Genomic DNA, 14,161 nt, shown 5'->3' on the forward strand with positions numbered 1-14,161 from the left:
TACTGACACTTAAGATGCGACTTTAAGGTTTTACTACTTACGTATAAAATATACGACCCATCCCCTTATTCACCCCCGGGGAGATGAGGGAGCAGTGAGCAGCAGCGGTGGCCGCGCCCGGGAATCATTTTTGGTGATTTGATTTGATACCTCAGTAGAAGCATTCAAGTCCTATCTTAAAACTCATTTGTATACGCTAGCCTTTAAATAGACTCCCCCATTTAGACCAGTTGATCTGCCGTCTCTTTTCTGCTCTGCCCCACTCTCCTGCGTGGAGAGGTTATTAGGGGACCACAGATGTTGCGCTAGCTGTTCAAAGTCGTCGGGACCCAGGGTGGACCACTCATCTGTGCATCAGTTGGGGACGTCTCTGCGCTGCTGACTTGTCTCCACTCAAGATGATCCCCTGCTGGCCCCACTATGGACTGGACTCTCACACTATTAACTAGATCCACTCGACGTCCATTGCACCGGTCGGCCAGGAGGGGGACGGGGGGGGGTGCCCACATTTGCGGTCCCCTCCAAGGTTTCTCATTGTATCCCATTGGGTTGACTTTTTTCTTGCCCTAATGTGGGATCTGAGCCGAGGATGTCGTTGTGGGTTGTGCAGCCCTTTGAGACACTTGTGATTAAGGGCTATATAAATACACTTTGATTGGTTGATTGATAACATTCCCAATACATAACTGCTGTTTATGTTGATAATCGTCATATACACCGCAGTAGCAGGTTTATTTAACTTGTAGACTTGTGGACCAACCAGGACAGTTCCTGTTGTGTTAGTGTCACATTGATATTTTGTGCATACATATTTGGCTGTGAAATATTCCCAAATCCACAGTGGACGCACCTGTGCATCGAGTATCCTGACGCCGTAGAAGAGCCAGTAGGACATGGTGAGGAGGAGGGTGAGCGTGGTGAGGAAGGCCCGACACGCGCACACCCTCGGCAGGCTGGCGCGGGCCGGCCGCAGAAACAAGGCCCATATGGCGGTGAGGAGCATGAGAAGCTTGAAGGACAGGGACAGGAAGAGACCCTCGCAGGCGGCGCCGCACGGCTGCAGCCTCTCGGGCCACACGATGACGGGTAGAAGCAGGAAAACCAGAGGGGTGGCCAGCACCAGCAGGCCCCCGCACACGCCCACAGCGAGGGGGAGATAGCGGCGGAAGCTTCTGGTCCGGTCCTGTATGCCCTTTCCCAAGCCGACCACTTCCTCCTGGGAGATGCTGAGCTCCGAAGTGCCCGTCACCGCCGTGGTGGTCTCTCCCCAGTTATCATCCTGCAGGTGAGGGATACAACATTTTACTATATTACTTTAAAAAAAAAAAAAGTAATATTCACCTTTACTAAATAGATTTATTAGTTTGGTTAAACATTTTGGAAATAATTATTACAGGTATTTTTATTAATAACTTAATAAAATACAATTAATTTGAATAAAATGAGAATGTATTATTTGTATTTTAACATTTTAGAATCCATCCATCCATTTCTACCGCTTGTCCCATTCGGGGTCGTGAGGGGTGCTGGAGCCTATCCCAGCTGCACACGGGCGGAAGGCGGGGTACACCATGGACAAGTCGCCACCTCATCTTAACATTAAAATTATTTTTCCTTATTAAAATAATCAGAATTTGACAACAATTAAAAAACATTGCCATAGAAAATAATGAATAATAAACTAATTGTGCTTGTATTTTATCTCACCAGTTATCATCCTGCCGGTGATAAAATTACCTAATTATTAAATACCAAAACATACATTTTATTTTAAGAAAATGAAAAAATTATAAATTATATACATGTAATATAATAATTAAACATTTAAAAACATGGCAAAGCCTGGTGTGATATGTCAAAATATATACATAGATAGAATAGATAGAATGTCTTTTATTGTCACTATACACAGGTACAATGAGATTAAAAGCAACTCCAGTATCAGTGCGACAGTCTACAAATATGCAAGACACAGGAAGGAAAGAAAAGAAAAATAGTGCAAAAGGAGGGGAGGTGCACAGTCCGGTCCTGAGAACGAATGTTCTGAATGTGTTGTTTAAATATTAAATATTATACTATATACATATATACAGAAGCATTCAGACTGTGGGTGGAGAGTAAGATTTGCACACAGAGAGGTGCTAAATTATAAAATCAGCGCCTATGAGAGTTAACCGTGGTTATAGCTTTAGGGCAAAAAAACAAAAACATATAAAAACATTTTCATAAACAAATAATTGTAGTGCACTATAGTTCATGACTTCTGCACATAAACTTCTAATTAGACCATGCTGGCAACATTTTATTATTACAGAAAATAGGGAAAACAATTAAGGCTAATATTGATATTTTAAAAAATACTACGGTATTTTTCGGACCACACGTATAAGTCACAGTTTTTTTCATATTTTGACCGGGGGTGCGACTTATACTCAGGAGCGACTTATGTGTGAAATTATTAACACATTACCGTAAAATATCAAATAATATTATTTAGCTCATTTACGTAAGAGACTAGATTTCATGGGATTTAGCGATTAAGAGTGACAGATTGTTTGGTAAACGTATAGCATGTTCTATATGTTATAGTTATTTGAATGACTCTTACCATAATATGTTATGTTAACATACCAGGCACGTTCTCAGTTGGTTATTTATGCGTCATATAATGTACACTTGGGGCGGTATAGCTCGGTTGGTAGAGCGGCCGTGCCAGCAACTTGAGGGTTGCAGGTTCGATCCCCGCTTCCGCCATCCTAGTCACTGCCGTAGTGTCCTTGGGCAAGACACTTTACCCACCTGCTCCCAGTGCCACCCACACTGGTTTGAATGTAACTTAGATATTGGGTTTCACTATGTAAAGCGCGTTGAGTCACTTGAGAAAAAGCGCTATATAAATGTAATTCACTTCACTTCACTTCACACTTATTCAGCCTGTTGTTCACTATTTATTTATTTTAAATTGCCTTTCAAATGTCTATTCTTGGTGTTGGGTTTTATCAAATACATTTCCTCCAAAAATGCGACTTATACTCCAGTGCGACTTATATATATGTTTTTTTCCTTATTTATTATGCATTTTCGGCCGGTGCGACTCATACTGCGGAGCGACTTATACTCCGAAAAATACGGTACTACTAATCTCTCAAAATGAGCATTAACCAATGAATCACATCATATTTACTTTTACATTGTCCTGAACAATGAATTACTTTAAATTGACCTTTTTTTTCAGTGGTTGTAAAACGAGAGTAAAATCAACATTTACTCGTCCATTATGCTGCTTTTGTCGTGTTTTTTGCACGCGCAACAGCAACTGACTTCTCTTGCTCTTCTGCTATTTACAGACAATCTTGGACTTTCATAATGGGAAGTCTTCAAACACGCTTTGATGTAATGTAGGACGGCACGCATGCATGCAGGGGGACGCACACTCTGACGTGAGGTACACACACACACGCACACACACACGCACACACACACACACACACACACACACACACACACACACACACACACACACACACACACACACACACACACACACACACACACACACACACACACACACACACACACACACACACACACACACACACACACACACACACAACCATGAATATTTCCTCAGCCGCCATTACAAATTAGAGTCACAATCTGATCTTCTTATCGTATCTGCACCACAGACACGTTTACATTGTCATTCATTCTTGTCATTAGCTATTCACTGTTCTCGGTGTGAAGATGCACGCTGCATATTTTACCTCATGCAACCAATGAGAGAAGACATCAGGGCTAGATTAAAAAAAAACAAGTGAGGCCTTATGATCACAAATGTGTCAACACGACTTGTCCGTTATTGAACAATGGACAGTCCTCTTTCCATCGCAGTCCATGGATCATTAATTCCCCTTTTACTGGAGTGTTTGGGGGGCAGGGCGGAGAGGGAGGACACTGATTTGTGAAAGCAAAGGTGGGGAAAAGGGTTTATACAAGTGTGACGTCGCTCCTTTAATGCTTGTTATTCCTATGAAGTATTGCATAAAGCAGCTTTTCGTGGCAAAGCTACAGGAGCATAAGGAAGCTAACATGTTTGGCTTAATGTTACCGCGGTAAGCCTCTAGCCCAGGGGTGTCAAACGTACGGGCCGCGGGATGAGTTTGCTAGGTATAAAAATGAACTGAAGTTTTTGAATGAAATAAACTGCTGTTCTAAATGTGAAAATTAACACCGATGAGTCTATCTGTGTTGGCCCTGCGATGAGATGGCGACTTGTCCAGGGTGTATCCCGCCTTCCGCCCGAATGCAGCTGACATAGGCTCCAGCACCCCCCGCAACCCCAAAAAGGGACAAGCGGTAGAAAATGGATGGATGGATGAGTGGATTGATGAACATTATCACATAACTGATTCAGAAAGTATAAATAACGACACATAAAGATAGAATACTATTAACCACAACATGTAAGTGTAAAAAAAGCCCAACAACATTATGTTGTGTCCAATTTCAGAATGTGCATGTTCTATTTTTAAACAAAGAATGATGATGAGAAGCAGCTCCGACATATAACAAAAAAAAAATTATCTTACAATTCTGGCTGTCATATGGTTGTGTCAATTCGGTAATATATAAACAATGTAAATAAATAATATACATACATAATTAAAAAACTACCAAAGAATAGATACAAATAATTTTAACATTTTAGACCAATGGGAACAAGTGCAAGTACGCAGCAAGACTACACACAATGTACACAACTAATTCCAAAGAAACTTTACAGCGGGATGGTGCATGATATTTTGGTGAGGATCAGGTTAAAGGTACAGACACAAACATGTATTTCTGCTTTTTGAGTCAGTGGCGCTGCCCAGCCTGTTCGTCATCCCCCTTAAACCAGTAAGTATCCTGCTAACTAAAAAAACACAAAACACCTGCACCCTACCGAGGGACATTGTAGTTGTTATTGATGTTACTATAGTATTGCTAACATCTCACACTCCAATATGATTTTGTACAGCACTGGAGAGATAAAGTAACTCTAAATCTTATAAGCTAGACCAGGGGTCGGCAACCCAAAACGTTGAAAGAGCCATATTGGACCAAAAATACAAAAAACGAATCTGTCTGGAGCCGCAAAAAATGAAAAGCCGTATATAAGTCTTAAAATAAAGGCAACACATGACGTAAGTGTCTATATTAGCTATAATAGCCTACTATCAAAATGACTATGGGTCCCAGGCTGAAGCAAATCGTCGTTGACAAAAATGTTGAAATTTAATATTTGTTCTACACATTGTTACAACATTAGAAACCATTAGTAAGTCACAGGTAGTGATGGGTTGATGAGGCCTCATGAAGCGTTTCGACACATTGCAAAACTGTATTGATACTGTGTCGATACTGTGTCACTAAATACTGACATCTGCTGGACATTAAAAATCCCTACAGGCAACCTATGGACCGACTCAACTGACACTGATTTTATGACCTAGTATATACAATAATATAAACCAAGTCATTGTATTTCATTTAGGATTATTTCATATCTTCGTTTAAATAAAAATATATTTTTATCTTTTTTAGATACAGTCAATAAATAATGTGAACATGTATCGTGACTAGGATGGTAGAAGGTGGGGATTGAACCCCAGTAACCAGCAACCCTCCGATTGCTGGTACGGCCACTCTACCAACTTTGCCACGCCGTCATTCCTGTACCTTCTCTAGTAACAGTAGTGATGGGTCCTGCAACACAGATGCATCTGCGCATGCGTCGAGCTCATAGAGCGAAACCCTGTGTCGGTGCACGTACCGCTTTTAGAAAGTCACATGACCGATCATGAGCTGCTTTGGTCATGTGACCGATACGCGAACTGTATCGCACTGACGCCTCCTCTGTGCCCTGTAAGCAACATTCCCTTTAAGGTGCGCGCCTGCGCAACTGCGCAGTGCTCAAGCGTCCTCCGCGCACACCGTGCGCCGCACAGCAAATACAGTATATGCCGCGCACCAAATCAAACCCATCTGAATTCTAAACAAAATAAACACATTTATTCTGTGTAATTTTGAAATGCAACTTTGAGTGTCAGTGACAACAAGCGGTCCTAGCGGTGTTCGTCAACAACATGCATTGCGCCGCTTCCTAATAAACACAGTTTGGCGCGCAGGCGTCAGTGCGATACAGTTCGCGTATCGGTCACGTGACCGGAACAGCTCATGAGCGGTCACGTGACCAGAACAGCTCATGATCGGTCACGTAACCAAAACAGCTCGTGTTCGGTCACGTGACTTTCTAAAATCGATACGCGCACCGACACAGGGTATCGCTCTATGAGCTCGACGCATGCGCCGATGCATCGGTGTTGCCGGACCCATCACTAGTCACAGGCTATTTAGAGGGTGAGAAACTTATAATAGCCTACTATCAAAATGACTATGTGTCGCAGGCTGAAGCAAATCTTCGTTGACAGAAATGTTGAAATTTAATATTTGTTCTACACATTTTTACAACATTAGAAACCATTAGTAAATCAGAGGCTATTTAGAAGGTGAGATAACTCCTGGAAATTACTGGCTTTTAATGGCCAAAGGTATTGATGTGTGTGTCCAAGTTAAAGGAAATGGCAGGATGTCTTCTTATAATACATTTATTACAATATTTGGCAAGCTAGGTAACGTTTGCTGTGGTCTGGAACAACATGGCACACAAACAACTATCTGAAATGCAGCCAATATTACATACAGATAATGTGTCATGAAGCATGCAAAACACAATTATATACAAAGAGGATAAAAGTAACGGAAATTACATGAGCTCAAATATACCTACAAATGAGGCATAATGATGCAATATGTACATACAGCTAGCCTAAATAGCCTGATTAGCACTCCAACAAGTCAATAACATCATCAACAAAGCGCACCTTTGTGCATTCACGCACAGCATGAAACTTTTGGTGGACAAAATGAGACAAAGAAGGAGTGGAAGATTTTACATGTAAACAAACTGTTGCGTCACAGTCCACACTATGGTGAGTTCAAGAACCGCCGAAATTAGTAGGACAAAACGATGTTCATCCACTACTCTTATTAAACATATTAAACAGTGGGCTTTCTAACAATTGGGAAGGTTTGTATCATGTTTGTCCTCAAACAAAAAACATACTAAAACAAAAACAATATTTTCCCCCCATCTTTTTCCATTTTCAATCATTTTTAAAAATGCTCCAGGTAGCCACTAGGGCGGCGCTGAAGAGCCGCAAGAGCTGCGGGTTGCTGACCCACGATTTAGACACAACAAATTTTTGGCCGATCAGCATCACACTGGAACAATCTATGTGCAACCATTTCTCCAGCAAAGAGTCAGGTGGCTGTCATGCACTGTTGCTGCTAAACAATAACCAAGTGACACAGCTAATACACTGCAGCCTCTAAGAGGATTAATCCCCCCCACTCTCCAAGATGAACTCTGCACTAATCAGGCTGCTGGGCCGCTACAATAATGCAAAGAATGCATGGTGGATGTAAAGAATGGAATAACTACCTTGTCAGAGAGCAGACAGATACTTACTTCAATATGGCCACTTGTACACACTGACAACAAAACACAACATACTAAGTGTCATCATACAAGACAAAATGCCAAAATGACCATGGGTCCCTCAGGTGGTACTGCATCACAAACCAACATCAGTGTGTAAAGGATATCACCACATGGGCTCATCTAAGATGGACTGATGCAAAGTGGAAAAGTGTTCTGTGGTCTGACGAGTACAAATTTCAAATTGTTTTTGGAAACTGTGGACATCGTGTCCTCCCGACCAAAGAGGAAAAGAACCATCCGGGTTGTTATAGGCGCAAAGTTCAAAAGCCAGCATCTGTGATGGTATGGAGGTGTATTAGTGCCCAAGGCATGGGTAACTTACACATCTGTGAAGGCACCATTAATGCTAAAAGGTACATACAGGTTTTGGAGCAACATATATTGCCATCCACGCAACGTCTTTTTCATGGACGCCCCTGATTATTTCAGCAAGACAATGCCAAGCCACATTCTGCACGTGTTACAACAGAGTGGCTTCGTAGTAAAAGAGTGCAGGTACTAGACTGGTCTACCTGTAGTCCAGACCTGTCTCCTGTTGAAAATGTGCGGCGCATTATGAAGCGTAAAATACGACAACGGAGATCCCGGACTGTTGAACAACTTAAGCTGTACATCAAGCAAGAATGTGAAATAATTCCACATGAAAAGCTTCAAACATTGGTCTCCTCAGTTCCCAAATGTTTACTGAGTGTTTTTAAAAGGAAAGGCCATGTAACACAGTGTTTTTTTCCCATGTGTTGCTGCCATTAAGTTAAAAATTAAGTGTCTCAGTTCGAACATTACATATCTTGTCTTTGCAGTCTATTCAATTGAATACAAGTTGAAAAGGATTTGCAAATTATTGTATTCTGTTTTTATTTACGATTTACACAACGTGCCGACTTCACTGGTTTTGGGTTTTGTACAACACTTATCCTGTATTAATACCATAATAATGATACCATACTGTATACAATATAATTACAGTAACACTCTTTTGCTATATCGATAATGTATCATGATGCAATATTATTAAGGATACAATACGTGTATGTCATATAATTGTTGATACAATGGTTTGCTGTATCAATAACGCAATACAATGATACCATGTCATAGGTTATCACAGAGTATCATGTCAGTCACGATAGAATCCTTTGAAGTATCAGTATACTCCAATAATGCTGTAGTAGTTGTATTCATATGCAAATAACTCAGGTCTGATATTCCCCTAAAAGACAAGAGTAGATTATTGTGCTTTCGCTTTAGTCGTAGCCAACGTTGCCAGGAAACCCAATCTGCTGCCCTCTGGCACCGAGTCCCAACATCCAACGAGCCCACAAAGCAGCGAGAGACGAGAGCGCTGCTGGCATCATATGTCGCAAACATGCGTGTGAACATGCCGGGATATTCCTATCAGCTTTCCTCTATCTGATCTCAGCCTGCAAGAATGCACAGGAGCCCGTTTGTGTGAAGAAGACCTAAAATGCCGCTCTGGACAGAGGCTGAGGTGATGGACGTGCTTGGCTGCGGTGCCACATTTGTCCGCAGGGCGAACTCGACTACAAGAGCGCAGATTATCTTACGGTGTGGACAATGGACGGAAACTACAAACTGGCAGTCACATGACATCCTGGAATGTGGCTTTCTTTTTCTAGGAGGCAGAGTCATAGGTTGGACCTTTGGAATTTCTTAAAAGCGTGTCAATCGATTCTTTCTATAAACTGACTTGACTTGACTTTATTAATTCATGCTTGCAGTGGAGCCAGGGCCCCACTGAAAAAACAGCTGAACTTTACAATGAATATCAAACAAACAAAAATATAAAAATGAAAAGAACAGACAGTATTTTATATAAAAAAAACATTTTCAGGGCAACAGCAGCATGGAAACTATTAGCATTCTGGTATATGACTGTATTACTTATTTAATTAGATAGTGTCATTATACAGCTTAATTGCAGTATGCAGGGTAGAGTTTTTAAGTCTCTTTGTCTTGGCTTTGGGCTCAGCCAGCTTATGTTGGTTCCTCAATGTCCTGGCAGTGCGGCTGCCTCGTGTCGGAGGTAGCAGGTCATGCAGAGGGTGTTGCTCATCATGCATATCCCTGACCAGCTTCACTGCAGCCTCCTCTCTCCTGGTTTGGAGTGATGATAGGGGTTCTGAGATGTTTCCAGCTCTCCTCGTATTGATTTTACAGGCACGTTTCTGGACTTGCTCTAGCTCTGCCTGTTGTGTTTTGGAGCAGCCCACTAAGAGCACTGAGCTATATTCCAGACACGGCCTGATGAGAGTGGTGTAGATGGTAACAATGTCGTCTGCAGGTAGTCCATGTCTCGCCAAACACACTAATTAACAATGTCCCTACTGTAGGTACACCTGTGATCAGAGGGGTCCTTACTTACATTGATCCAAGGGCCAGATGTTTTCTTAGCGGTAAGAGCCAATATTGTAAAAAAGATAACTAGATAAATAAAAACATTTAAATAAATAAGCTAGGAAATGCCCACTGAAATTGTTGAATGGGCCTGCTATCTGTGATGTGAACCTATACCTTACTTTCATTGCTTTCTTTTGGTTAGTTGTTTTCAAGACGAATGTAAAATTAGCTAGAAAAAAAGTTAGCATGTTAACATTATAATTATATATTTTCAAATGTCATCACGTAACAAAGAAGCAGTTAGTATCCTTATCGTATTTTTCGGACTATAAGTCGCTCCGGAGTATACGTCTTACCGGCCGAAAATGCACAATAAAGAAGGAAAAAAACATACATACGTCACACTGGAGTATAAGTCGCATTTTTGGGGGAAATTTATTTGATAAAACCCAACACCAAGAATAGACATTTGAAAGGCAATTTAAAATAAATAAAGAATAGTGAACAACAGGCTGAATAAGTGTACGTTATATGAGGCATAAATAACCAACTGAGAACGTGCCTGGTATGTTAACGTAACACATCATGGCAAGAGTCATTCAAATAACTATAACATATAGAACATGCTGTAGGTTTACCAAACAATCTGTCACTCCTGATCGCTAAATCCGATAAAATCTTCCTCCCCTGGTATGCGCCCCGCTAGCGTCCTTTCTTTCTGCTGCTCGATTGGCGTTCTCTGCTGCATATTTCACTACGTCCAGCTTGTAATCTGCAGTATATGATTTCCTTTTCGGTGCCATTTTAGTTCAGCCCTTCTCAGTTTTTATAATTCCCGCCAATGTTGATGTGATCTATTTTAATAGCTCCGGCAGTCGCGTATAGCATATAGCAGTTAGCATACCATGACCCACAATGCACTTCTGCCATGACCCTCCCCCGCCGAATTCTTATTGGTTGGCGTGTGTGTGACGATTGCTGATGTGTGTGTGACGATTGCGGACATTTTCTTCGTCTCTTACGTGAATGAGATAAATAATATTATTTGATATTTTACGGTAATGTGTTAATAATTTCACACATAAGTCGCTCCGGAGTATACGTCGCACCCACGGCCAAACTATGAAAAAAAACTGTGACTTATAGTCCGAAAAATACGGTACATTATGTCAACAAGTATTGCTATATATGATTTTTAAGTTTAAAGGTAAAAAAAAATTGCTCAAAAGCTAGCATAAAATGTTAGCATATGCTAACATAAGATTAGTTTGCATACTTGCGAGATGGTGCCAATGGTTTTAATAGGTTTTAATGTATGAAATTACTTCAATTGCGAGCATAAAGAGTTAGCATGCTAAAGTTAGCATGCTAAAAGAGGAACAGTTAGCATACTTTCTGTACAAGATGATACCAAGTATCAAAACCCATGCATTTAGGTGTGAAACATACACAATTCGCTAAAATGCCTCCATAAATTGTAAGCATGCTGACATTAGCATGCTAACACGGGAATAGTTAGCATGCTTACAAGGTGGCGGAAATTACCAAAATCCACGATGTTTGGTTTCAAACGTACACAATTTGCTAAGATGTAGAGAAGTAAGAAGTAAAACGTTATAGCGTGCTAACATGGGAACGGTTAGCATACTTCCTTGGGGGAAGAATAAAATAAGACAAGTTTCAGTGTGAAAAAAGAAATATGGTATTAAAAAAGGCAAACAAACAAAAACAATTTAAAAAGTACAACATATAAATAAATAAAAATAACATTAAATAACACAATAAAGGTTTAAAAGAGTTGAGGTGTCCAAATTGTATTAGTTAAATTAGAAGTAAATAATAAAATATAATAAAAACAAACAAACAAACAAACAAACAATAAAGCTAAAAGTAAATAATAAAGTATAATAAAAACAAACAATCAATAAAGCTAAAACATTTTTTTAAAAATAATATTTTGCCTGCAAGCCCTTTTCAAGCATCACTATTCAGCATGTTCAATATCATTAGTTTCATCAGCAAAAGACCCTGAAAGGCAACACTTTAATGACAACAACAAGAAGTCATGCAGCACATCAGCCTTGTTAAACCACAGCTTGTTTTCCTTTCAATAGATTTGATAAGAACAAATACGCATAAATAAGCATGTTAAGCAGCTGCCGGATGTTTTGCTTACATCCAAAAATTGGGAAAATGATTTTGGTATCCAATATTGCTTGTAAAACACTGTCTCCCCATATTGTTAGTATGCACTACATCAGGGGTTCTTAACCTTTTTGATCTCGGTGCCCGAGGCCCACTAAAATATTAAAACTGAATTAGTAATCTTATTCCTAATTTAATCATATTCAATAATTATATCTAACCTACTAACAGTTTACAACCTTGTCAAATGATATGAAACCATGTGTTAATCACAAAGATTTGTATTTATTGAATACATAAACCTTAGGATTAGAAAATTAAGTACTTATCAAATATACTGCATAAGGAGGCACTCATAGATAACTGACAAGAAATAAATGGACGTACAGCTATGTTGTGCTAAAATAAACTAAATTAATAGTGAATATTTTTCTTAACTAAACTGTCGATACAATTAAAGTCCAAATGAAAATATAGCTTCACCACTTCAGTCATAATTTTTGTGCTTCTCTATGACTTTAGCTCCAGACGTCTTCTGTTTGTTTGAGCCACAGTCGTGTATAGAGAGAGTATGGCCAACTCCGTCATCTCCTCAATGATTGGTCGAAAGGCACACACGTGACTACAGGGCGCCATGTTTGCTACCAACTTTGAGCTGATGCTATGTGTTTGCTACCAACTACAATGTCTTGTGCCAGGTAAACATACAACAGGGGGCACACACAGAAGCGAATACAAATAATAACAGAATACATTAATACATTTAAGAGATGGTTTGACAAAAAAAAACTATTTGGTAACAGTAGAAGAGAAAGTCAAACACAAATACAAATAGACGGACATTGAAAGAGTAAATGAACCCAAATTGTGGGTTTAATAATAGTAGATAAAATTAACTGGAAATCTCATAAAAATATACAACAGTAAGTGGTAAGAAATATGTCAATAATGAATAAATCAAAATATGTTCTAGACCAAAAATCACTTCATATTCTCTACTGCTCGCCAGTGTTGCCATATCTGAGCTATTGTGCAGAAATATGGGGAAATAATTTGGTACCGGTACCAAAATATTGGTATCGGGACAACACTACACTACATTATAACAAAGATGAATACATAATTGTATTCTAATGCGTAGACTACTATACTATTTTATCATGTAGAAGACCCCTGTTGCACAAGAGTGAGCAATAATCCTTTGACCTACTTGATCCCTTGACACCATTGTGAGTGTGTGTGTGTGTGTGTGTGTGTGTGTGTGTGTGTGTTGGCCAGCGTGGCACTAAACCATTACAAAGGTTGCAGCAAAGCATTTCACAATAGCAAGACTGGGTCATGTGATTATTCCAGATAAGCATTGTGATTACAGCACAACCATTAAACCGCTCATGTGTACACTGTGGATTAATACCTGTCCCTCTTCACCAGGATCCGACGCCGCCGGCATGGGCTCTCCTGGCAGTGGCTCGCCGTTGTGCACCGGAGAATCCTGGGAGGACGTCTCTGGAGGATTAATGATGACGGACTTTTCCGAGCGGCTGCTGTCTTTACTGCTGCTAGCCTTGTGGCGCTCTCGAGCTCGCTCGCTGGATGAAAGACACGCACAGAAGAGCACGTGAGGTCAAGGAAACGTCATCACAAGCGCGGGACACAACATTAGGTATGCCTGCACAAACTAATGACTTCCACTACAAGACAAGTGGGTTTTGAAGCCTTTCACCAGTTTATGGGTTGTGTCAACACTTAGGACAAAATAATTGCAGACATGGAAAGTTCTCACCAGGGGGATCATGTATTAAGAGTTGTGCGGATTTCCTACTAAAAATTGCCGCACGTTCAAATACAGAAAACATTGTACGCAAGAAAACATTCAGATGTATTAAAGTGTGCGCACGCACAAATCCATTTCTTTGTCACATTGCAAATTTACCTGGAATTCTGGGATTCCAGACGTCTGGCATGTTTAAATTAAAAAGATTTCAAACCAAACATTATATGATTTTTGCATGAAAGTCTAATATAAACCCTTATTAATACGCAATTCCCATT

The 14,161-nt window shown here is 40.2% G+C and overlaps 1 protein-coding gene and 1 long non-coding RNA gene across 2 annotated transcripts in view; one reads left to right on the top strand and one right to left on the bottom strand.

The window, feature by feature from the left end:
- LOC133664448 (vang-like protein 1) overlaps nucleotides 1-14,161 on the bottom strand; it is a 55,594-nt gene that overhangs the window by 13,737 nt on the left and 27,696 nt on the right. The window contains exons 3-4 of the mRNA XM_062069088.1: nucleotides 13,524-13,698; nucleotides 851-1,279 (exon numbers count right to left, since the gene is read on the bottom strand). Of these exons, the coding sequence (XP_061925072.1) occupies nucleotides 851-1,279; nucleotides 13,524-13,698 (604 nt within the window). The remainder of the gene's footprint in view (nucleotides 1-850; nucleotides 1,280-13,523; nucleotides 13,699-14,161) is intronic.
- The window catches only part of LOC133664450 (uncharacterized), a 59,936-nt gene that overhangs the window by 7,763 nt on the left and 38,012 nt on the right, over nucleotides 1-14,161 (top strand). The window contains exons 2-4 of the long non-coding RNA XR_009828587.1: nucleotides 842-1,285; nucleotides 3,348-3,445; nucleotides 13,541-13,772. This is a non-coding gene — a long non-coding RNA (uncharacterized LOC133664450). The remainder of the gene's footprint in view (nucleotides 1-841; nucleotides 1,286-3,347; nucleotides 3,446-13,540; nucleotides 13,773-14,161) is intronic.

This window comes from Entelurus aequoreus, linkage group LG14 (assembly GCF_033978785.1).
Source record: "Entelurus aequoreus isolate RoL-2023_Sb linkage group LG14, RoL_Eaeq_v1.1, whole genome shotgun sequence".
NCBI classification, from domain to species: Eukaryota; Metazoa; Chordata; class Actinopteri; order Syngnathiformes; family Syngnathidae; genus Entelurus; species Entelurus aequoreus.